The 26,254-nt window shown below is 35.8% G+C and overlaps 2 protein-coding genes and 1 long non-coding RNA gene across 17 annotated transcripts in view; all 3 read right to left on the reverse strand.

The window, feature by feature from the left end:
* Positions 1 to 11: 11 nt before the first annotated feature.
* On the reverse strand, positions 12 to 15,141 carry armh1 (armadillo like helical domain containing 1). Of its 13 annotated transcripts, none has more exons than XM_073908928.1 (12): positions 15,111 to 15,141; positions 14,536 to 14,730; positions 12,623 to 12,691; positions 11,832 to 11,998; positions 11,367 to 11,563; positions 1,831 to 1,915; positions 1,638 to 1,754; positions 1,264 to 1,336; positions 1,016 to 1,145; positions 415 to 492; positions 255 to 336; positions 12 to 132 (listed from the first exon to the last, which is right to left on the reverse strand). In XM_073908928.1, exons 2-12 carry the CDS (start codon positions 14,700 to 14,702, stop codon positions 104 to 106), a joined length of 1,194 nt encoding a protein of 397 aa, XP_073765029.1. In that variant the 5' UTR covers positions 14,703 to 14,730; positions 15,111 to 15,141; the 3' UTR covers positions 12 to 103. The 13 variants fall into 13 exon arrangements, with proteins under 13 accessions (XP_073765029.1, XP_073765030.1, XP_073765026.1 ...); XM_073908929.1 differs by having other exon boundaries at positions 14,536 to 14,733; XM_073908925.1 differs by having other exon boundaries at positions 14,536 to 14,759.
* LOC141375612 (uncharacterized) lies at positions 6,643 to 8,695 on the reverse strand. The gene is made up of 2 exons (XR_012384219.1): positions 8,411 to 8,695; positions 6,643 to 7,872 (listed from the first exon to the last, which is right to left on the reverse strand). It is a non-coding gene; the product is annotated as an uncharacterized lncRNA (long non-coding RNA).
* Positions 15,142 to 16,879: 1,738 nt separating the features above from the next.
* The window catches only part of guk1b (guanylate kinase 1b), a 109,652-nt gene continuing 100,277 nt past the window's right edge, over positions 16,880 to 26,254 (reverse strand). Inside the window, 9 exon segments of one of the 3 annotated variants that reach the window (NM_200724.1) lie at positions 16,906 to 17,441; positions 17,521 to 17,606; positions 18,750 to 18,834; positions 18,914 to 19,052; positions 19,171 to 19,267; positions 21,425 to 21,502; positions 21,799 to 21,840; positions 21,952 to 22,067; positions 25,348 to 25,384. In NM_200724.1, the coding sequence (NP_957018.1) occupies positions 17,409 to 17,441; positions 17,521 to 17,606; positions 18,750 to 18,834; positions 18,914 to 19,052; positions 19,171 to 19,267; positions 21,425 to 21,502; positions 21,799 to 21,840; positions 21,952 to 22,063 (672 nt within the window). In that variant the 5' untranslated portion in view covers positions 22,064 to 22,067; positions 25,348 to 25,384 and the 3' untranslated portion in view covers positions 16,906 to 17,408. 3 annotated transcript variants of the gene reach the window in all.

Below are 26,254 nucleotides of genomic sequence, written 5' to 3' on the forward strand. Positions count from 1 at the left end.
TAAAGAAAACCTTTCACTATCTGTGTGATAACCTTTATTAATTTCTGTATAAAACACAATGAACTAAATTTGATCTTATTGTTGATCTTGTTTCAAGCAATGTTCAGTCATCTGAAATCTCTCCTTCAAGTACTATAAAATAAAAAGTAAAAGAAAGGACATTATAACATACAAGAAATTAAATTAAGAACAGGTTAAAATGTCTTGAAATATAGACAAAAACACAACCTAACTCTCCAGATTTATCAACTCACCACATGATATGTTCACTTTATTTGAGCGTAAAATGTCAGCTTGAATGTCATCCATGCTCAAATGCAGGACATCAACATTGTGCTATAAACAACAGACAGAAGTTCACCTTAGACTGAATGTAAATCTTTTGTGAAAATATGTGAAAGGAAATGACCTCACCATGAAAGACTCAAACAGTGCAGCGCCCATAGCTCTGCGTACATGCTCTTCCACCACTGGATACATGCGCACAAAATGCTATCCAGACAATTACACATTCATATAAATACTCTGTTCATATTAAAGGAAACATCCACTTGCTATTTTTAAACATTATTACACTAGTATGAGAGTATATTTTCTAGCCATATTGGTCTAGTAAATAACTTTAAGTACACAATATAAATACAAAAGCTTTAAACAGAGAACTGTTTTTGTGTGAGATGCTATTGGTCTAATCCGATTCAATGGTTTCTGCTAAGCTAAATTAAATTGCTCCTGCCAGACCCAAAGATTGGCTGAATGGACTAAAAAAATGGTAAAACACAACTGTTAAACTTGCCGGGGGCTTGTAAAATTAGCAGAGTAAGCTGCAGTTTTTGAAATTCTTATTGTCAGTGTCATCTTTCATGATGCCATCTTTCACCATCATCATCAAAATATAAATTGCAATGATAATTTTGCTGTTATAGCTTTTAAAAATGTGTATTTATTGTTCTTGTTTTGGTTTTACGATTTTGTAGCACGCAGATGACATTAACTGTAGATGTTTAAACAGTACCTCTAAAGCCAGACTAGCTTGTCTCTGTGAATCTGCATGTTGCTGGTTTCCCATTGCATACAGTAAGTGATGGATCACTCTGAGAGAAAGCAGCTCTTTGGATACGTCCTCACTCCTCTGTGCCAAAATCCTGTAACATCACGTCAGTAAACAGGGCATAATAAACACACGGATCAGCACGTCTTATAAGATTTTGCGTGCCATATGTCTTGGATGCATGACATGAGTATTTGAAGTGTGGATTTTACCTGATGGTTTTAGCAGAAGCTGCTTGCTGGAGGAGCACAGGGAGTGAATCGGTTGTTTTGGCCATTTCTTGATCTAATAAGACAAAGAGACTGCTTAGCTGAAGTTCAAATACAGCACAGGACTGTTTATGATTCTCGTGTAAGATAAATAAATTAATTGAAGAAAATGCTAATTCAAGCCACAATCCATGTTTGTTTTTCGTCTCTTTTGTTTGTTGCTCTGAATGAAACTACAAAGAATAAAAGGTAGTTGGATTTGAGGAGGTCTCCATGCTGCAATATGATCATAGTGCATAGCAGTACTGTTGTAGGAGAACTGCTGTTTTGGTTGCAAACAGCAAACAAATGAAGAGAAAATGAGCAACAGAGCTTACCTTCCAGGATCTTGTGTTTGGGGATTCTCTCTTTAGTTGGTTTGAGAAAAGCCACCAGACCCCTGAGCAAAGCCTGTCCAACCTCTGAATGCATGAGCTCTGTTATCAGCTCTATGGCTGGAAAGAAATTGGGTAGTGAGCATCACAGGAGAGTAAACAACAGACAATGAAAAATCTGAAATGAGCAAATTGCCTTCATGTTGCACTTCTAAATGTGGAGATCTCAGCAGATTTAGTAGGGGTTCCACAATGCTGTGATGGGCTGATTTGACAATGGGCTAGACAGAAAGATTTTATATGTATAGTAGTATACAGTATATGAAGTCACATTCTCTATGCAGAAAAAAAACACATGAAGTCACATGCAAATGTACCGAAACCACACATTTGTGATTGTAACATGTGATTGCACACTATATACACACCATATCTACATGAATCAAAGATGAAAAGAGCTAGGCCTATATAGCAAAACGATAATGATTTGATGATTTTTTTTGTAAGAATTGAAATATTGCAAATATTCTGATATCTTTGACAATTCAAAACATGAGCTGAAAACAGAGACTGGTAACTTCACAACTCAGCAAGGGGTATGCGGGAAAAACCAGTTCCTGCTGCATTTGCATCTGAAACTCAGCTTCACCCCCCCAATTCATGCATATGGTCATTTCAATGTTTGAATGTTTTAAATTAACCAAACTGACTTTAACTATCATGTTTGATATCATTTGAAATGTCTCAGTGCGATTGGTACAATGGTCTCATTCTCTCAGAAATAGACATAATCAGAACAATAAATATATAACTTCAGGCATCTTTTGAACCACTGTGAGAGGTGTAACACTAAGTGTGAATGCCTTCTTTGTTATTCACACCCCCTTCCTTGAGGGAATTCTTGGATTATTTAAGGTAAGGCCTAAGAAGGACTCAGGGCGATTCTGCCTAACCAGATCAGCCCATAACATGGGGTCTGCCCCATGTTATGTATATTTCAAAGTCAGGAATGCATCTTTTTCATCTTGGATTTATCTTTGATAATTTGATGTTTTGTATTGATCATTTATGAATTGACTGATTGAATTGGCATAATACATTTACCTGACTAATAAATTGTAATGTTTGACCATATTTTGCTTACTCTGTAATTATTAATTCAAGTAGATTACGCTGTATCCTTGTTTCCGCACGTCTTGCGTCAGGTCAGTAGACGGACTAAAATCCAATTGAGATGGAGCATTGGCACACTAATTGTGTTTTAGCGATCCGGCTGACTCTTGATATTGATTCATGTGTACTTAGGTGGAAAGGGCGATAACTTCCGTCTAGGTCAACAAGGTGTTGCACGACTAACCTAGATTGGGTACCCGACCTTTGTTTGAAGGTAATATTATTCTAAATTAAGTTCATATGGGAAACCATGGGCTTGGTGAAAACCAAAGTTACTATAGAGTCCAGTAGTCGGGTACATTTATATTAATGCCCTAACCTCTAATTAGAAATGATGATTGTCTTAACTCAAAGGTGTACATCTAAGCGGGACTAACTAAAGTATTTTAGAACGAGCGCGCTGGTAGCGGCCATCTAAAGTATTAGTCAATTTACCTCTGTTTAATATTCAAGACTGACCGGAGTGTGACCGTGAGGGACGCCTTCGGCCGAGGCGATTTCTCTGAGCGACATGAGCACCCGAATGAACGGATGTAATAGTTACTAGTGAAGACAAACGGTTCAAACATTTATCTAAATTACATATTGATATAATCTTCTTAATGTTTTATGATTGGAGTCAGATAAAACGAGGATAAATATATTAATATTCTAAACCACCTCATACTAAAATTGGAGTCAGATATGAGTTAAGTTTAATATAAATCAACATTGTGCACTGGAAAGATCGAACATGCGGTGAACCTTCATCCACCAGTGGACACCGGCATTGGGCCAACTGGGTGGACCCTACAAAATGGTGACCCATCTCCGTGATCTCCCAACTCAGGCGAGTTACGTCTTTCCAGCACAAAATGGATTTATATCAACCAAGAGGTTTGGATCTTCTATTCTATCTTCAGCTGCTGTGGTAAGTCAATTCTTCTTTGCCTATTAGAAATGTTGAGGGAAAGCTGGACGCACCCTATATAAACACATTGATAGAATGAGTCGGAAATGCTCAAAAATGTTAGACCGGAATGCGTTATCCGGTGGGGTTGAGAATTAGACAAAACCACTTTGATTATCAGGGACATGATAACAGCAGTATAGAAAAACGCCATCCCTTGCTCTGAAATATCTCTTTGTCTGCTAGGCAGCAAGAGTTGAAGCTTAAATTGGAATAACATCATCCAAATTATATTCTGGAACTCAGTGGAGAGTCACAAATTAGATCCTAAAAGTTTGAATCAAAAATATCCATTGTTTTAAATCTACTGTTTTATAAAAAAGAGAAAAATGGAAAAAAGGAAAACAGGAAAAAATGGTTTAAGATTTAAAAACAATTGTAAACTTTTAAATTGGATTAATAACAACAGTCTGTTTAAAGGCATTTGCATGTGAAAAATAAAGGTGAGCAGAACAGAATGATTTGATTGCAAAAAAGACAAATAAGCTCTAATGAAAACTCTGCTTTTACAAATCAGAAATTTGCCATTTAAATTTAATGGGGATAAATTCAAATATGATGCTGATCAATTAAAATATCCACTATACTTTAATTTAATCTCGAAACAGACTAAATATAAAAGATTTTAGCTTTAAATAAGCCCTTAGACCTCCTGATTGCTCAAACCTTTTCATATTCAAATGGCCTGACAGAGAGCAAAGAAGTCTCACCTCAGTGATAATAAGATGCTCAGAATGTGTTTGCAGTAATTGCATAAAACAATGCACTGTGTTCTAAAACACTCTCCAGAGACCAGATATAATTATATTTAATACATACTATTTTAATATAATATAATTACATTAGGAATAAACAATAATGTACATTATATTATAATCGCCAATCATGGCACTAAAGACTAGAGATGAAACATTCACTTTGAGGAGGTTTGCTTTCTTTATGCTTAATGAAAACACTGACAGAACTACTATAGAATAACTGATTGTAAACCAATATAATCCTCGCTGAAAAAACACCACCTACAATTAAAATTTGATCAGAGAGTTAAACTCACCAGAAAAATAATGAAAGGGTGATGGATATGATAACATTCAGAGTTACCAAAGTTTTTATGGGTCAAAAGATCTAAGAATCTGTGAGTCACACCATAAAATGACAACCGTTAAGCAGAGAACACCAAAAGGGTGAAATGATTTCTGCCAACAGATCTGACTGTTAATGAGAGCAAAAAAATGAACTATGGGTATCGGCCCATTAGATTGTGAACTGAAATTAATGAAAAATCATTGATTGATTCAGAAAAATGTCCCCAGCGGAACTGGGAGATAATGCTCAGAATACAGCAGACTGTGTAAACAGGTGTTACACACTCACAGATCTGACCAGCAACATCATGTGGCTTCCAGAATTAATATTGCAAAATGATGCATTAACATTAATTCCACATGATTGAATTTGAAACTGATGAAAATTCTAAAATAACTATGGTTCTTCTCTGCTTTTGTTCTCACCTTAGGCGGACGAATAACAAAGAACACTCAAGATCCGGTCCACATCAAACAAATACAAATGAGGGCGACAAAAGGTTAGGCCATAACCTGAGAGGCCAATGGTCTCCCATCTTGCATCTCAAAGCAAGAACCCCTGTGAGGCAAATCCCTCACCTCCTGCAGTGAGTCCTCTGAAAAAGTCTTTGATCAGTCATCAGAATAACAATTATCCACAGCTGATCTTATCAATGGATTCAGCATTCTAGGAGGCTATGTGATTTCACAAAACATCTTTCTTCAACTAAGATGTAAATTATTATATGTTAAATTAAACAGAGACATGAAAGATCTCATAGTTAAAATCTTCCCAAATTGCTTAATAGCAATGGGACTAAAACCCTGGTTACCTAGAGGCGATAAAGAACTTTACTGCATTGTTCCTGCAAAGACCAATAGCAACAGACTCTATTGTCACGAATCCTGGTGGCATTTTTAAATTTGTTTTTATACTATACACATGTTAAACCACATGTCCTGTATGAAAATGGAATTAACTATGTTGAAATTCATGATATTTGTTTCTTTGAGCTCCAAAAGTAGAAAACTCTGCTATCCCCTGTATAGCTGCAGTTTGAACTACAAACAGGAGTATAGAGTGTGATAATTAAATTAACCATGAAAATGCATTTTTTACAGGATCCAGCTTTGAACATTGCACCTTAACATGCTCCGTAAAAGATATTATATGGAATCAATTTGAGCCGGAACACACCTCATGTTCACATTCTTATGCTGGCTCCCTGCTAAGACAGGACTAAAATTTTGCAACACAATTATAAAAGTTGATTACCATTGTTCGGAGCATTACACGGACACATAGCCACAGGTAAACCCAGGCACATAGATAACACCTCAGTCTTCAAAGACCCAGGAGTCAAATCTCTTTAGTTAAGATCTTTTGTCCATGTTTATACAAACAAAACACATTAGCCTCACACACATAGAACAGAATAATTAATCTGATGACAGACGAGACAACAAACACCCTCTGACACCCTCTGTCAGCTGAAAAGAAATTACACATTTGCATGGCTTTGACAACAAATTGATGGTATAAAACTTCAATAGAGGCGAACTTGCCATAGATACACTGACTGTTGTGGGGATGGTTGACAAATCAGAGGGCCCCTGGTTTTCCAATCTATCACCAATAACAGGTATAAGTGCTAAAGTGATTAAAATTAAACCGAAGTGAGGACACTTCTAATAATCACTAGGACATTTAAATTTGACAAATACCATCAATTGTGTTCAAGCCCCCCCACACACACATAAACACACACACACACACACACACACACAAACACACACACACACACATAAACACACACACACACACACACACACACACACACACACACACACACACCACACAACATACACACACAAACACACACATTATTATAGATATACCTTCATAATTATGGTTAAATAATGTAATTACTATCATGTATGACAAATATATTCACGTTTTTTCATTTTGAAAATGAATGTCATTTATTTGAATGTATTGTCATGATGATATGTTTTATGATGCATACTGCCTGTTATACTGTTTTAATAAGTTGCACTGACCTTTTGATAGCTTTACCTTGAGTAATTCAAACCAAGAATATTTAATATTTTCCCTATCATTATACCCTATCTCAGTGGTGACAAAGAATTATCTGTTTTTGATTGGACCTTTTAAACAGATTGAAAGAGACCTGAGACCAGTTGTACGACTCGCACTTGCTGACTTTTATGTTTTGATCATATATTTTATGCTTAACCTCATGACTTTCTCCAATGCAGAATGACACAAGTTCATAATTGTTCAATCGCTGAGCCATCAAGTTGCTATTTAGGTGTCCGGGAGAAGGCAGTGTATACACACTGTAGACCCCCACATGCCGATGTCTGCATATCTGGAGGTGACCAGATTCATCAGAAGAAGCAGACTATGAGAAGCCCACACGACGTGGACACTTTTGTCAGGGGAAGGACACAGTGGAAGCTATGAAGGCCTGTATGGACTGAATGAGCAGTGCATTCGGGTCAGGCTCATCAAAAGAGGTGAAAACGAGCCTGGACCTGTTTAGCTACCTGCTGAACACGACTTACAACTGATAATGCTGCAGAGACTGTCTTGAATTGCCCCTGAACGACCTCAACAAGGATACATAGTGACCCCATGGGCACATTTATATCTGACCCACGGGATCAAATGGGGGTTATCTGTAAGAATTGAAATATTGCAAATATTCTGATATCTTTGACAATTCAAAACATGAGCTGAAAACAGAGACTGGTAACTTCACAACTCAGCAAGGGGTATGCGGGAAAAACCAGTTCCTGCTGCATTTGCATCTGAGACTCAGCTTCACCCCCCCAATTCATGCATATGGTCATTTCAATGTTTGAATGTTTTAAATTAACCAAACTGACTTTAACTATCATGTTTGATATCATTTGAAATGTCTCAGTGCGATTGGTACAATGGTCTCATTCTCTCAGAAATAGACATAATCAGAACAATAAATATATAACTTCAGGCATCTTTTGAACCACTGTGAGAGGTGTAACACTAAAGCCTGATTTATACTTCTGCGTCAGGTGACCGGCGTAACCCACGGCGCAGGCAACGCGCGTGGCTGTGCATTTATACTTCTGCGCGCTGTCTCTGTCGGCCTGCATTAACACTTCCGAAACGCTAGTTGGCAGTGAGGTGTAAATGTTTCTCTGTGTCGAGTTTCTTCGCTACTTTTTTGCTTTTCCTGAACACTTCCGGGATGTACAAGTGGCTCAAACTCGCTCAATTTGAGGCAGGAACCGGCGGACGTGCAACAACTTTAACTATGAGGTAAACACAAAACAAAACTTTCCATCCGGAGCTCCTTCACGGGACTCCACACTTGTAAACAATCGCTCACGCGGCTCTCGGTCCCGCCCAGACTCGTCAGCGCTACCAAGCCGACCAATCACAGAGCTTACGCTACGCGTCGTTGCGACGTGTAGTTACATTTTTTGAGAGGTGCACGTCAGTGACGGCGATGGCCACGGCGAAGGGCTATGCGTCAGCGCCGTAGCATACGCCGGTGTTTGACGCAGAAGTATAAACCAGCCTTAAGTGTGAATGCCTTCTTTGTTATTCACACCCCCTTCCTTGAGGGAATTCTTGGATTATTTAAGGTAAGGCCTAAGAAGGACTCAGGGCGATTCTGCCTAACCAGATCAGCCCATAACATGGGGTCTGCCCCATGTTATGTATATTTCAAAGTCAGGAATGCATCTTTTTCATCTTGGATTTATCTTTGATAATTTGATGTTTTGTATTGATCATTTATGAATTGACTGATTGAATTGGCATAATACATTTACCTGACTAATAAATTGTAATGTTTGACCATATTTTGCTTACTCTGTAATTATTAATTCAAGTAGATTACGCTGTATCCTTGTTTCCGCACGTCTTGCGTCAGGTCAGTAGACGGACTAAAATCCAATTGAGATGGAGCATTGGCACACTAATTGTGTTTTAGCGATCCGGCTGACTCTTGATATTGATTCATGTGTACTTAGGTGGAAAGGGCGATAACTTCCGTCTAGGTCAACAAGGTGTTGCACGACTAACCTAGATTGGGTACCCGACCTTTGTTTGAAGGTAATATTATTCTAAATTAAGTTCATATGGGAAACCATGGGCTTGGTGAAAACCAAAGTTACTATAGAGTCCAGTAGTCGGGTACATTTATATTAATGCCCTAACCTCTAATTAGAAATGATGATTGTCTTAACTCAAAGGTGTACATCTAAGCGGGACTAACTAAAGTATTTTAGAACGAGCGCGCTGGTAGCGGCCATCTAAAGTATTAGTCAATTTACCTCTGTTTAATATTCAAGACTGACCGGAGTGTGACCGTGAGGGACGCCTTCGGCCGAGGCGATTTCTCTGAGCGACATGAGCACCCGAATGAACGGATGTAATAGTTACTAGTGAAGACAAACGGTTCAAACATTTATCTAAATTACATATTGATATAATCTTCTTAATGTTTTATGATTGGAGTCAGATAAAACGAGGATAAATATATTAATATTCTAAACCACCTCATACTAAAATTGGAGTCAGATATGAGTTAAGTTTAATATAAATCAACATTGTGCACTGGAAAGATCGAACATGCGGTGAACCTTCATCCACCAGTGGACACCGGCATTGGGCCAACTGGGTGGACCCTACATTTTTAAAGAGTGTAAAATTCTAATTAAATCAAATTTTAAATCATACATGGACATACAATATACTTGTGTTGGGATAATTTACCCACAATTTAAAATTACTTCCTCGTTACTCTCTCTTATGTGGTTTTAACCATTTCTGAGTTTCTTTCTTCTGTTGAATACAAAGGAAGATACATTGAAAAATGCTGATTGCTGGCACCCATTGAAACTCAAATGCTTTGAACAAGGGTGTGTAAATGACAACAGAATTTTCTTTTTTGGGTGAACTATAAACAACTTAATTAAACATTTGTCACTAATATAACTAAGAATGATCACTAACTGTAATGAGTACATTTCAGGATCAGTAATCATTTTAATTTAAAGTTGCATCTCTTCTCTTCCATCAAAGAGCTTGGAATGACCAAGAGGCGACACTCAATAGAACGTTCCATTGCAACAGCAGCGCCCAGCAACAGCCCTGGATTCCGCCATTTTGGAGTGAAAGCAATCGGCTGTCCATTGGTTCTCATTACTGTCGCGATGGCAAGCAGCTGCTTTTCATTCCAAAATGGCCGTCGCGCCCTCTAGTGGCTGTTTCCCAAATTACACTAAAGTGTTGCCTTTTGGTCATTCTAAGCTCTTTTGTTCCATTCATGAATTCTTTCGCGGGGCATCATGGGATAGCGCAGAGTGCATGGGATGCGCACTTCAGAATCTCGCCGGAAGTATAAGTCATCCGGGTACTTCTCGCATGTTGATTTCCGAAATTCTATGAATTCGGACATACTACTCGGCTCGCATACTGATTTTAGCGTACTGTATAGTATAGAAGCATGCGGTTTCAGACGCAGTGAATAAATATATATATATATATATATATATATATATATATATATATATATATATTTTTTTTTTTTTTTTTTTTTTACTTTTAATTTCCTGACGTTAAAATAGAATCCAAATCCCTCCAATTTTGAGGCCCACCACAACGGGATGTAGGAGTGCGGTTTTCCCCGCCCACCGAATTGATTGACAGTAGCCGAGTCTGCATAATACCATGTATACACATGTCCAAAAAATATTTTTTGAAATGAAACTGGGATTAAAACATGGATGATGTTACAACTCTCTGTGATCAGCTGCACCTCAATAATTAATTTTATAAGTTTAAAAAATTTTTAAAACAGAGCATGTTTGTAAAAAAGAGAGTAAAATCGCTATGTAATTCTTAACCGCTATAATCACCACGGCCGCATGGTGTCAGTAAACGCGCATAAAGTATGTATGTGTGTCGGTATGTGTGTACTGCAAGGGACATTTGTGTGACTCATCGTTTCAGAAAGGTTTGATTAAACTCCACCACAAGTACATCCAATAAACTTACTTGGTATTTTTGACTAATGACCTTACTTCAGCTTTATCCGAGTCTGTCTGTCACTGTGCTGTTTACTGTATATGACGTTTAGCCTGACAAGCATACACACATCAGAGCAGTGGATTTAAAGCCGCAGGCTACAAAAACAGCTGCACTGAACTTGGTTAGTAAAATGGGCAGATTCTGGACGCTATAATAAATTATTTGATGAGTATTTTGAGCTGAAACTTTACAGACACATTCTGGAGACACCAAAGTCTTATCTTACATCTTGTAAAAGAGGTAAAATAGGTGCCCTTTAAATGTATTCATTACGATGAATGACTTTCCTTTTCTTACATTCAATATGTTTTCTTTAAAAGACATAACTATACATTCTTTTGATGTGGAAGTCTCATCTTTGATCTAAATAAAAGAGTTCTGTAAACAGTTCAAAACTCCTCTGCAGATTCTCATCCTGTTATTGTACACTGTGGTACCTGAACTATACGCAGGATCTGTAAAACAAGCTGTTGTGCTCGTGGTGAAGTGCAGGTCAGCAGAGCGATCAGCCCTTTGTACACCTGATTCTGGTATTTGGGGTTTCCGTGTGCCAAAGACTCGAGAAAGGCGGCTGCGGTCTCCTGAGTCTCCTCCGTCTCAGACTTGGCCAAACATTCAGCTACGGCCTTCACACCTGTCAATCACAGAACAACAGATGTGAGCACTGAAATCAGTTCATGATCCAGTGTATGTGTATGTGTGTGTGTGTGTGTGTGTGTGTGTGTATGTTTAAAGTTTTCTGCCAAGATCCCCAAACGGATCCAGATTGGGGTTTTAACCTCACAAAATATTTCATGGAAATGTTGCAAACTCTCATTTCTTAATGTATCGCTGCAAAATAAGTTGGAGCTGTTTCATTGTTTTGATTGTCAGTTTGCGGCGCTGTTAGGCTGTGTGAATACCGTAGCTTTCACAGACAAGCTCTTTATATTTTTGGCCGGTGTTGCTGATGATCTGAAGCAGGCGAAGAGCTTCGGTCTTGTCCTCTTCTTTGAGTTTGTCCTGTCCTAGAATCTCCAGCAGGGTCAGCACTCCACCAACCTCCAGAAACTCCATCATGTACTGATGACTGATCATACAAACAAAACCAAAAACTCCATTCTGCTGTCACGTTGTGTTACATTCTGTATTATTTTGCTCTTGTTCAGAAGTTTTACTTCTACAGGGCTTCAGCGGGTTTCATCAAGTCAAATTTAAGACTTTTTAGGACCATCAGAAATGAAATTTTAGACTTAAGAAGGGTATTTAGGGTTAAGATTTTTTTCTAATGGCCAGGTATTATCATGAGAAATCGTGTAATTGTTTTTTTTTTATATAATAACAGCTGCTGTGCATTGTGTCTCTGCAATAAAAATTTTGAATATAAAAAATGTAAGTATATAGATACAATACAATATATATATATTGTTGGTCATTGGATGGATATCAGCCCAAATTGAGTAGCTTTAATTGGACAAAGCTAAATTAAAACCTGTTTAAAACTATTTAGGACCCACAACACAATATGTCAGTGAATGTAAGACTTTTTAAGACCTAAAATTCAGACCCTGCTGACAACCTGTTCTAGAGCCAAAGCTTATATTCTGGCAAATAAGTGGTGCAATTTATTGAATCTTTTTATACATTTTTTTAATTTAACGTATTTGACCACTAGTACTGAAATTATAATCAGAAGATTTGTTTTCTGTTTTACTTGCTGCTGTCAGAGAGGAATACGCCCACCGCTCTCAACTGAAGGTCTAGACATGTTCCAAACATGTATCTGGAAAAATGAAATGTAAGGATAGACACAACAACTGAAATCTTAAACATGTTTAAGTTTTAGTTATATGTGTAAGGGGTAACTCATTTTTGAAGCACAGACAAGTAATTAAAAAGGAGATCACTTGAAAAAATGAACAGATTATGTGGATTTACTGGGTATGGGTTTTAGTAAAATGCTAAAATTTGTTTTATTATATCAAAGTGTTGATTTAGTTTTATTATTTTCACATTTCAAATAGAAATATTATCATTTAGTTTTTTTTTCAGAAAATAGTAAATAGTCAGAAAAACTTGTTTTAGTTTGTTGTGATTCAAAATCAAAATGATCCCTCTAAATATTAATTACTCCACTTTTATGAAATACAAAAACAATGTTTAAATGATAAAATTCGTATTGCTTCGAAAATAAATATAATCATGACACATTTTTGTTTTCATGCAACAACATAAAAATAACTCAATGGCAACACTTTTGTTTGATATTCAAAAAGAAATATCATCACTGATTAACGGGTAGGGGTGTTTTAATCAAATATATCTATAAAACCGTAAATCCAGAGGAAATAAGAATCTTGGAGTGGTCTGCACAATCACACCAAGAATCCCGGAGTTATTTTTGATCCACTTTTGCAGTTTAACAAGCATGTAAATCAGGGGTGTCCAAACTCGATCCTGGAGGGCCGGTGTCCTGCAGATTTTAGCCCCAACTTGCCTCAACACACCTGCATAGATGTTTCTTTCTAGAAAGCCTAGTAAGAGCTTGATTAGCTATCCCAGGTGTGTCTGACTGTGGTCGGAACTAAACTTTGCAGGACACTGGCCCTCCAGGACTGAGTTAGAACACGCCTGATGTAAATGCAGTTGTAAAGAGAAGCTTTTTCTAACTTAGATTAGTGGCAAAAGTTAAACTGTTTATTTACAAAACGATCTAGAAATTGTAACTCATGCTTTAAATTCCTCTCGATTAAACTACTGCAACTCTTTGTACATTGGTCTACCTCAGTCAACACTGTCTCAGTTACAGTTGGTTCAGAATGTAGCCGCCAGATTAATAACAGGGACTAAGAATGAGATCTTATCTCTCTTGTCCTTACCTCATTGCACTGGCTTCCTATAATTCCTATATTTCCTCAATATTAAAATCCTTCTTTTCAAATATAAAGCATTGCACAATTCTGCCTTGGTCTATATCAGTGAGCCTATTAGGCCATATCCAGCTTGTAGGCTGTTAAGGTCCCATGATCAGTTTCTGCAAATCAAAGGTGATCAAGCTTTCTGTGTTGTGGCCCCATGGCTCTGGAACAGTCTCCCTCTGAACACCAGGATTTCTCCATCATTAGATGTCTTTCAATCTAACTTAGACTTATTTTTATTCCCTTGCCTTTAAGTGATGGATACATGCTATTTCTTATCTGTATTTTAGTATAATAAATATTTTGTTTATTAAATATTTTATTTTATTGTAAAGCACGTTGGATCAACTATGGTTGTGTAAAATTGTGCTCTATAAATAAAGTTTGCCTTGCTTTGCCTCTTATTTTTTCCTAAAAACATATTTAGGTGAAGTTGGTTTTCTATTTATTCAGACTTTCTCTTTAGTAATATAATTTCAGGAAAAGTATTCTTTGCAAATTCTAAATAGTGAAATCATATTAGAAGCCGATCAGAAGACTATCAAAGTGCAACACTGTTCACAGTCAAATGGTGTAAACGTTAATGTTAGTCATATTTACATTTAATTTCTAAAAGAATATTCAAAGTTTCATGGTACACAATATATTCATTTCCAAATATAAAATCAACTTTACCTCCTTGTAAAACATGAGTATTTTGTGTGGATACGTTAGTCTTAACCAGGCAGTGAGTCGAGACAGGAACAGGCTGGCGACTTGAGCAAACTCCAGCTCCAGTTCAGGGCACGTCTTTCCTTCGTTCTTGTCCAGAAAATCCCTCAGCATTCGACTGCGCACTGTTTTATTGGCCTGGTCCCACTCATGGAGAAAACACATGACCTGACTGATGGACAGCTGCTCCTTACTGCTGAACATGACTCGAGCATGTAACGACTGCTGAACATTAAAACACAGATGTCAACGTTATTTCTAATGTAAAAACAGTTATGAATAGATTCAAAACATTATATAGGTTTATTTATAGCACATAAACTAAGATTAATAAAACAACAATAACGTTATATAAAATGTTATAACCGCCATTATGCATCTTAATATATCTGAAAGCTGTGATTTAAAGTTTTGTTTGCAATAATAAAAAAGCTGTGTCTAATGTGTCTAATGGTGGTTGTTTTCTACATATTATATAAATCTTTCTTTAAATGAAGTAACAAATATGTGTTACTTTAACATTTTAGTTTTCGCTGTTTTGCCATGTTTATAAAAGAACGACCCGTTTCTCACCTTCACTTCCGCCAATGTTTGTCGTTGCTATGGTTACTGAGATGTACGGTGTCTGTTTTGGCACATTCAATCACAGTGGCGTGAAAATAATATTATTTGCTTCATTTCCAGACCAGGGCTTGTGAGACACAAGTATTTCAACTTCTACAACACATTATTAATCATACCATTATGCTAAGATTTGCACAATTTTAACCATGGCCAATCTAGCCCACATTTTAGTGAAAATCTGTTACTATTTGCATTCTCCTTTACTAAATCTTCATCTTTAGTTTCGTTACTTTTTATGCACTTAAATAAACTCCTCATCGCTTTTTGTTTCAACAAAAAAAATTATTAGAACTTCAACATTTTTAAAGTTCTAATACACTCACTGGCCACTTACCTGCTCATCTGCTCGTTAACGCATTTTTTTAATCACACGGCAGCAACTCAATGCATGTAGGCATGAAGACATGTTTAAGACGCTCTGCTGCAGTTCAAACCGAGCATCAGAGTGGGGAAGAAAGGTCTTTGAACAGGGCATGGTTGTTGCTGCCAGACGAGCTGGTCTAGTATTTCAGAAACTGATGATCTGCTTGAATTTTAATGCAACCATCTCTAGAGTTTACAGAGAATGGTCCGAAAAAGAGAAAATATCCAGTTCCAGCTGATGGAAAGGTAACAGTAACTCAAATAACCACACAAGGTTTCAACCGAGGTATGTCAAAGAGCTGAATGCACAACACGTACTGTAGGTCTATGGGTCGGAATTTGGCGTCAACAAACATAAAAGCATGGATCTATTTTGCCTTGTATCTGATCAGGCTGGTGATGGTGGTGTAATGGTGTGGGAGACATTTTCTTGGCACACTTAAACCAATTAGTGCCAATTAAGCATCATGTCAATGCCACAGCCTACCTGAGTATTGTTGTTGACCATGTTCAGGTGGCAGGCCAGATTAACCATCAGGCCACCGGGAAATGTCCCGATGCTCCCTATGGCCAGTCCGCCCCTGACCATGTCCATCTCTTTATGACCACAGTATGCCCATCTTGTGATGGCTACTTTCAGCAGGATAACAGGCCATGTCATACAGCACAAATCATCTCAGACTGGTTTCATGACAATGAGTTCACTGTACTCAAATGGCCTCCACTGTCATCAGATTTCAATCCAATAGAGCAGTTCTCAAATTTTTTTCATCAAGTACCACCTCAGAAATAAATAGTCTCTCCAAGTACCACCAAAATGAGCAGTATTGAAATACAGTCACGTAGTAGACCCAGTAAAGCAGCTACAACTCTGCACAGTAAAAAAAAACGTGGCAGAATATCTCAGAAATATAGGCTATATGTCAAATATGGCATATTATATACATAATTTTAGGTAAATTTTGAAATGTGTGCATGGCATTTATATGACATATTTCATTCCTCCGCGTACCACTAGAAGCAAGCCTGCGTACCACTAGTGGTACATGTACTACAGTTTGAGAACCACTGCAATAGAGCACCTTTGTGATGTGGTGGAATGGGAGATTCGCATCATGGATGTGCAGCTGACATATCTGCAGCAACTACATGATGCTATCATGTCAATATGGACCAAATTCTCTTAGGAATATTTCCAGTATCTTGCTCAATCTATGCCATGAAGGATTAAGGCAGTTCTGAAGGCAAAAGGGGATCCAACCCAGTACTAGTAAGGTGTACCTAATAAAGTGGCCGGTGAGTGCATACTAGAGTTAATTAGTTCTCCTTGAGAATAAATTAGAAGAACAAAAAAATAATAACAGAAAAATGCTTTATTGTGGTTTTATTTTCATTTTATTTCAGCTAGACCAGAAACTTCTTTGTCCAACGAATTTACAAACATGAATGTGCAAACTAATCATTCTCTTAAATAAATTTAAACCCTTTGACTATGTGGGATTTAAACATGCTGTCTATAAGGATCACAAATATTGAAAAGAATCATATTTGTATTATAGAATTAACACACAAACTATAGTTTAATCAGGATACCACACAGTTTCCCCACTTCAATATTCAAGGTGCAAATATGCTCCTGAAAGAGGTTAAAGAGACAAGTCCTTACTGTGCGTGAAATAAGTTAAAATGCACATAGATTTTGTCCCACAGTCAGAGAAAAGATCTATATCACATTCTTATGAATATAACACTTGTCTTGGTTAACCGTTAAAGCGTTTTCAAGTTTGACATGAGAGCCAACACTATAATTGCACCATCCAAGGCTGGAAAAAAGGCTTCATGTCTTCTGTAATCGTGCAGAAAAATAAAAAGTGCCATTTATTTCTATTTCTGGGCATCTTGAACCTTCTCAATTTCCTGTAAATCAAAACAAAACAAAAACAAATCAACATAAGCATGTCAACAAAGTATTTTTACAAAGTTGTAACATTATTACCTCAATAAGAACACTTTTGAGTTTCTCATAGGCTTCTTCCAGGTCATCATTAACGATTACAATATCAAATACTCCAGGTTCCTTACCTGCAAAACAGACGACAACAACATTGAACCCTTAGTTTAGGAAAAAGATTTGATCTTTTATCTTAAATATCAAGTTGCACTTAACAACAAGGGATGAAATTACTTTGGGGTAGACTTGTGTAGCTTTTGTTCTTATTTTCCAAACACACTTAATTGTTTATTGCTGTTGTTTTTTTGTAAGTATACTAATATAAATTCTCGTTTGATATCTGCACTACCTGACAAAAGTCTTGTTGCCTATCCAAGTTTTAAGAACAACAAATAATAACTTAACTTCTAGTTGATTATTTGGTATCAAAAGTGTCTTATATGAAAGGCAAAGGTTTTGAAAGGCTGTTGATGTTGCCATCCACTCTGCAGATCTTTCGCATGCCCCCATATTGAATGTAACCCCAACCCTTGATTTTTCCTTCACCAAACTTGACTGATTTCTACGAGAGTCTTGGGTCCATGCGGGTTCCAATAGCTCTTCTGCAGTATTTGTGATGATTGGAATGCAGTTTAACAGATGATTCATCAGAAAAATATTTTGCCACTTTTCCAATTGATCAAATAGAAATCAAGTTATTATTTGTTGCTCTTACAACTGGAATCGACGAAAAGACTTTTGTCAGGAAATGTATACTTGGCTCTCATTAAAATGGTTTTAAACCCACTTATTGTTTTAGAAGATGCCATCTTTTTCATATGTGATTTACACAATAATATTGTCAATTTTATTTTAGCACTGGGTAAATATCATATTCATTCATCTAAGTGGAAAAAAAAACATGTGCTATCTTCTAAATATTTACTTTTTGGGATAAAAAAAATGGTTCAAAGCTTCAAATATTAATGAATAAATAAATACAAATAAAATTACTAAATATTTTATTTATTACTTTAATGTTTTTCTTTCCTTTGATTTACTTACGTATCATTTGTTTTGATCCTTGCTCCTGGTATTTTTCTAAGTATTTTATTTTATTTGTTTGAAAGTGTCTTGCACTGTTGATTGTTCCCTGTTTTGAGATGTACAATTTGAAATAAAAACTAAACAAAAAAATAAAATAAAAAATGCTACTACACAACATTTTGAAAAAACATGGGGAATAAAAGTCTTCTCTCAAGCAAATATAAATTATTGTAAGAGTTGCGACTTACTGAGCTCCATGTCAATCCTCGCTGCTTCCAGTCGCTTCTGTAGACTATCCTCTGTCTCCGTTTGTCTGTCCCTCAGACGCTTTTCCTGTAAAACAAAACAAACAAATTTCTATATTTGAAGACAAATTAAATGCTGTGTATCAGATTATTTTTGATCAGCTGACCAGGATCTCCATTGAAGGTGGTTGGATGGAGATGTATATGGGGTTCAGATCGGTCTTCTTGATGTTTTTCACTCCTTGTATGTCAACATCCAAGATGCAGATGAGGTTTTGTGCCTGGACATCCTCAATGGATGATTTGCTGCATGTAACAGAAAATATGATAGCATTTAAGACAATGTTTCTGAATCTAGGGTATTTTTGAGCATTGGTAAGAAGACCAAGTAATGGATAATAAGATATCAATGTCCAAAACGTACCTGGTTCCATACATATTTCCTGAAAACTCTGCATTCTCAATGAACTCGTCCTTGTCAATTCCTTCTTGCATCTTCTCTTTGGTGACAAAGTGGTAATCTGGGTTGAGGACGGAAAAGAGATATGTTGTTAAAAACAAAATCATTTTCAGAACATTGTCTGTTGGTCTGTTGCAAGTCAACATATGGCAAGAAAGTGTATTTATGTAACATAATCTAACCATTAAAACAAATTCAAATAGTATTTGTAAGAAAGGATTTTCAAAAGATGAGTACACACATACAAAATTTTCATATTTGGTAGATAACAACAAATAATCTGATAAGCTCACTAGAGGGCGCCAAATAACTGTGATGGTATCAGAAACTGTGCATTGTACAAACAGTATATGAGGAGTTTAGATGCAAAAACCTCTAGTGCCATCTGAAATTTTCATATAAACTTTATTACTTTTTCTCAGGCTGTTGTGTGTAGTTTTAGTATTTTACTCTTGGTGCAAAGAATAAGTTATTTTCATTACCTTTAAATTTAAATAACATAGGAGGCTGAGAAAAACACAAATTTTAGAGGAAAATTTTAGATGGCACTTGGAGGTTTTTGCATCTGAACTCTTCATATCTTACTAAACGTCAACGATAGTTTTGAAACTTGAAAAAAATACTACAGCAACTACAGTAGGAAATATTATAGTGTTTTTGATCTATAGAAAATTACTTGTGACTTCATACTCAATACTGTAGTAGTCTACAACTATATTATACCACAATAGCCTACACCACAGTTAATTGTAGTAAAACTAAAGTATACTACAGTATTTATTCTGGTTAATTAGTTCACTACAATTAATACTACAGAATGATTGAGTATTCATTACCAAAGAATTGTACATTCTATAAAATATAGGCCTACAGTATAATACACTTTACCATAGCATGGCTAAAAACACATGGTATTTACAATAAATTACTATAGTTTTTTTTTCATGTGGGTTTGAATTTTAACTTCATAGAAATGTATAATCTTAGAAATCCTCCTCACAAGGCCTATAAGAAATCTGTAATTGGGCTAAAAAGTGTTTTAGGTTACTGGATTCATACCATTCTGAAGGCTTAACTCCACAACAGCACTTCAGGGGGAACTAAAGCGGGACAGTAAGGGTTCTGCAGACAACACAAAACAACCAATTCACAGCTACAGGACAGCAAAACACTGACATCATCCGTGACAGCTCTGCAATGGAGACAGCCATCGGCATAACAACATCTGTCTGAGGAAAAACATTATGAAACAATGGGCTATATGCACAGCTAGTGTTTTTCAGCCAATGACGAACCTCCGGTGAGAGGTTTATGTGACTATTTTCAATTTCATAAGGTTCCTTTTACAGCATGAATGTTGTAATGTAGTTCAAATATAATCTGTTAAATAGACTTAAGCATCCCTTTGGTTGTTAAAGCGTAAAAAGAGATGAAAGAATGTTGAAACGCAGGCGCTGTCATTAGCAGCAGGTTAACTCAGAAATTCTATTGAAAATAGTAGGGTAAAACTAATTTCCACATTTTAGAGACATGGCACAATAAAAAAAAAAATATATATATATATATATATATATATATATATATATATATATATATATATATATATATATATATATATATATATATATATATATATATATAATGCAGTGCTTCTTTTTTGGTCTGATTCTCACTTTATATCATATCTCAGCCAGGCAGTGAAGATAGCTGTTTTTTCAATCAGATCTTAAGCATGGCGATTTTGTATTGGAGGACAATAAACCAGAAGCTCTGAGGCTGGCTGACTGAAATTAAAAGCCTGTGTGCATATATCCCATTCAACTAGTAATGACTGCTTTCAAGATACTCCAAAAACAAAGCAAAACAAAAAAAAAGATGTCATATTTATCCTTACTACCTTAAAGTCCTAAAGTATGGTCAGATGTTGTGATGTGAGTTGTCTCTGGCTACGGCTTGTGATCTAGGGAAGAGCTGCCACAGTAGAACCACTATAGGGAACACAGGGGGCTATTTTCAAACGCTTTTTACTCCAAAGTGCATTGATGTCAAAGTGAAAATGTGATGTTCACAATCTTAGCTTTGTGATTTTTGGCCTAGAATGTAATTTGCTTACAAAGTTTGAAGATTTGAGAAAGATGAAAGTAACCCCCATTACTCGCTCATCACATTAAATATGCCAATAATCTGCGATAATCAATGATGGAAACCAAATCTACACCTTCAGATGTCACAGAGGACAGGACGTCCGCTACAGGAAGTAATGTAGCCCCCAGAAGCATTGGGAGACAATTCAGCCCTAGAGAAAACAACAAAGGCAATGACTATAAATGTTTGGAAATATATCTAAACAGTTCACTTGGGAGTAAGAAGCATGCAGCACAATTGTGTGTAATACATTTACAGACTAGAGGGTCTTTTAAACTGGAAGGGAACTATAGGTGAGAAATCCTTTCTATTTCGTATTTATTTCTGCTTTTCATTCACTTTCTAATTCGCAAACTAGTAGGCATTTAATTAGGTTATTTACTCCTTTCCACTTGTAAACTTATATATCAAGTATTATATTTGTAAAGTGGGAAAATCCTGGCCTGCCTTTTCCATCTTCCTCTCCCGGCCGAGGATTTCTGGTGGTGTCTGCAGGGGAAAAGAAAACAGATCAAGGTAATATAAATACTTATGCGGAATTTTTGCTATTTGGTTACTTGTCATGTAGCTGTCTAGTTTGTCCATAACGCTGATACATACGAGAGACGCTGAAACCAAAAACCCCTTCATATTCTTTCATGAGTCTCTTCAACAGGGTGCTTTTCCCAGCTCCTGACGGGCCACTCAAAACTACCGGTCTGGGTCCAGACATGTCGCTGTGAGCAAGCAAAACAGTTGCCATTTGTATAAACTTTTCAGACTACAGTCTTTTTTGTTCATCATATCTTATAAAATTCATATCACATTACAGTGCTCCGCATAATTGAGTACACCTTATTTTGAAAATGAATATTTGTATCCATTTCTCAGTGAATAGGTAATGTATATTAGTACATTATATTAAACAGATATATTTATTAAAACAATGTTTTAGTGACAGAAATAGAACAATAATTCAATTAAATTTAAGTAAAATTTTGCAAAACTAAATTACAACCTACAAAATTTCAACTAAATTTTCCAATATTTTTTGCTTCTCTTGATTTTTCCTCTTTTTTAAATTTGTATTAAATATTTTTATATATTATATAAATGTAGATGTACTAGTTATTGGACGGTTATTGTAAGTCATTTTGTTAGATCATCTCCAAATATAATATTGTATAGCTTCCTATTAAAAATGTGAATTACAAAATGTAAAAAAAAAAAAAAAAGTTTTAATTTTAAATATACATTATTTTTTACTGGTTTGGTTCAATATGATTTTAATGCATTTGAAGTTTTATGAGCTGCCTTTTAAGACCAAAATCTATATAGTACTATTGGGAAATAATGTTACAATTTAGAATAGCTACTTTTATTTTTAAAATCACGATTTAGCCCAAGATTAAGTTTCTTAATTCTCATGTCATCATTTACTTACCCAATCCTTGTTTCTTTCTTCTGTTGAGCACAAAAGTAGATACTTTGAACAATGTTGGACACCAGTAGTCATTTTTAAAAGTATTTTTTTTACACTAGTCAGTGGGTACTAGTTTCCGACATTCTTCTTAGTATCTACTTTTGTGTTCAACAGATCAATTAAACCAACTAAAGTTTGGAACCATTTGAGGAGGGGGACTAAAAGGTGAATAATTTAATTGTTTGGTTGAATTATCCTTTTTTTTTTTTTTTTGAAAACAGTTTAAAAGAATAGCATTTATTTGTTGAATAAAAGTATTACTTTTTTGATCTGTCTATTAAACTTTTACAGATATAACAAAGTAATTTTACCCACCCTTACCCTCTAAACAAGATGAAATTATCCAAGAAAGAAAAGAAGAAATAATAATAATAATAATTAAAAATGTAAATAAATAAAAATTATTTAAAAACCTGTACAGAATACACATGTACAGTACCTTGATAACCCAATATTACAAACATTACAAACAAATACTTAGTTACATTTGCAGTTGAAAGGCCCAAATATTTAGATTGACAGTCTGTAGATATACTGACACGCTCAGAAAAAAACTGTAAATGGGTCCCATGTTTCAGAAAAAACCCTAGTATTACTGTTTATTGTAAACCTGATTTTTTCAAAATGCAATGAAGCTCATTGAATCTCGCAACCAGTTGTCAAAACTCGGGGAAAGTTTCCATAATCAAAGAATACACCGTCTTGCTAACAGTGTCAAAAATACATGGGCGTTTGCAGTACAGCTTAATAAATCTGCTATATTTGGAGAAAGTCTAAAAAGTGCAATAAGAGGACACAGTGTGATGTGCATCTTTGTCACAAAGAGAAAAGTACTAATTTATAATTAATTTTATAAATAGATTTTAAAATAAAAACGCAAGACAACTTTCACATAAAAAAGTTGTAAAATGTTTCCTATTTCTTTTGACGTCGAAATATTGTGTGTAAATCCATCTGTCACTACCCAACCTCCCAATTACTATCCACATATGTCAACACAGGCAAGTACTGTATGTGCATGCCTTTTCTTAATCCCCAAAACATATATGGTAAAAAAAAAAAAAAAACACTTTAAAAGTTGCTCACAGTGGACTAACAACACATCCATAACTCTCAAAACCCATAGAGAAAATTTCAGAGAGATTTAGATTGATACTGTAGTGTGGCGCTGACATGAAGAACTAGACAAGTTGTCATTTTACAAATCATTTTGGTCACACTTTATTTTGATGGTCCGTTTGTTGAATTTAAGTTACATTGCATCTACATGCCAACTAATTCTCATTAGATTATAAGTAGACTGTCAGGTTGGGGTTAGGGTTAGTGTAAGTTGACATGTACTTGCAAAGTTTCTTATAGTCAGTTAAATGCCTGTTGAAAGAGCAGTATCAGCAGATGTTAAGCAGACAGTCTGCTAATGGACCATCAAAATAAGCTGTTACCATATTTTCTTTTATTAAATCACCTCCAAAACAACAACAACAATAAACGTCCGTATGGAAGGTGGATTAGGTAGCTTGTCTTGAGACAGAGAGAGAGAGAGAGAGAGAGAGAGAGAGAGAGTGCTATAAGCTTGAGAAGCTCACATGGACAGACACTGAGCCTATTGCACACCTGTGTCTCTCCAACAGAGAAGCTCAGGAACTAATCCACTGAGCCGGCGATTAGTGATTCTGTTTTGAGGTCTGTGGACTAGGCCTTGGGAAGGAGAACCGGTCAAACAAAATAAAAAAAACTAAATCAAAAATCAAAAAAATCAAAAAAATGACTCTGTTTCCTGATTTTTTTTTTCCTGTGAATGCAGTTCTATATTAGTATCAAGTCAATAAAGTCATCTTTAAATATGTTATATGTTGTTCATATCCCAGATCAGTTAAAAATAAACATTTATGTCTTCATGTCTTTCTGAATACTGCAATTTAGCAAAAGCATTACATGATTTACATGCCAGCAAAGGATTTCCATGTTCATGTAAAGTGGTAAGAAATTGTCTTAATGAAGTCAGGTTAGGCCAATGAAGAGGATTACGCAGCATAAGCCAAATGACAAAGGCCCAGTGACCTGAAGCCTGTCTTTTCTACAATGTCTGTTTGGAATTATGTGCGGTACATTTTTAGGGACTCTGCAGGACACACAATAAACATGCATTTGTCTCCAAGCAGTTTGCTCATGTCGCCTGTACTGTTTATTCAATCAGATGCCTTTAAACCACCAGACCTGATGTCATATTTTGGCGAGTGGATGGTATTTTTAAGTGTGTCTCTATTTTCAAGACAACACAGAATAAAAAAAAGTATAACTCAACATAAAAAGAATAATAAAGTACATATGTAATGTGATTAAACATATAAAACAATGCAGTGAAATTAGTAAAGGGTCCATTAAAATCCAGTGTATGCACGTGCCCGCTGTTTATTTCAGTTTGTGCATGTTGAATACCAAAAAGCTTTTTTCTAAAACGTCATAAACAAGTGTAATTACATAAAAATAAACCCTCATTTTGAACACAGGAATAAAACAAAGGCAACTCTTACCGTGTCTGTGAAGGTCAGATGGTGAAGTGACTGTAAGTGTGTGTTTGTTACTCACTGACTTACTGCCACAGCTTACTGCCAGCTACAATTACCACCTCCTCCACTGACTCCCAGCCAATCACACTGCACATGCCATGTATCTGTTTGCAATGAGAAAAACGATGAGGGGTTACTAATCATATCGACATTAAAAGCATTAGTAATCTCTTTTAACTCCTGATCAGTGATGGCACAAACATCTTATGGGTCCATATTAATACCAGTAATGCATTCAAATATGCATAAACGAAAATCTAATTATTTAATATTTAAATATACACATTTCACGAGGGGATATTAAATTAAATTACACTGAAAACAACCCAGATTTTCAGACATATCAGATAATTATGTGGGATTAAAGTGTTCTTTGTTTTTTACATTTACATTTTTGTCACATTTACTGTGTGTGTTCTGATCTATCAACTAAATGTAATGTGCTGAACTGTTTTTTATTATTAAAATAATAAATAATAAATACAAATAGGTAATAATAAATAATAGATAACTGAGTTTAAATGGCATATTTAAACATAAATTTCACGAATAAAACCATTCATGCACTTTTAACCTGATACTTTGCAAAAAATGGCAGAAAATCGTTTGAATAGATTGGACTTCTGAGCCTGGCATGAAAATTTTCTAATTATACGTCGCATCAGGGAGTTTCGACAAAAATACACTACATGTGGAGCAGTTGGTAACTACTTTTTTAGGCCCGTGGCTAGGCTAATCCAGCACTAACCTAAATCCACACAGACGAGTGTCCGTATACTGCTGCTAATTAGAGATATGTCAGGACATCAGCCTCAGACATCCTTTATGGGGTCCTTCATAAAGGCATCTTCAAGAATTGCTGAAATGAACT

The sequence above is a fragment of the Danio rerio genome, chromosome 8 (genome assembly GCF_049306965.1).
Source record: "Danio rerio strain Tuebingen ecotype United States chromosome 8, GRCz12tu, whole genome shotgun sequence".
Taxonomy (NCBI): Eukaryota; Metazoa; Chordata; class Actinopteri; order Cypriniformes; family Danionidae; genus Danio; species Danio rerio.

What these genes read in the sequence shown, in the direction of transcription:
- armh1 (XM_073908925.1), bottom strand. Translation starts at nt 14,741, where the DNA reads ATGTTCAGCAGTAAGGAGCAGCTGTCCATCAGTCAGGTCATGTGTTTT. An exon ending in TTCCTCTCTGACAGCAGCAA is followed by an intron (nt 11,999 to 12,622) that starts GTAAAACAGAAA and finishes TTGTATGATCAG; the next exon opens with TCATCAGTACATGATGGAGT. An exon ending in GCTTGTCTGTGAAAGCTACG is followed by an intron (nt 11,564 to 11,831) that starts GTATTCACACAG and finishes TGTGATTGACAG; the next exon opens with GTGTGAAGGCCGTAGCTGAA.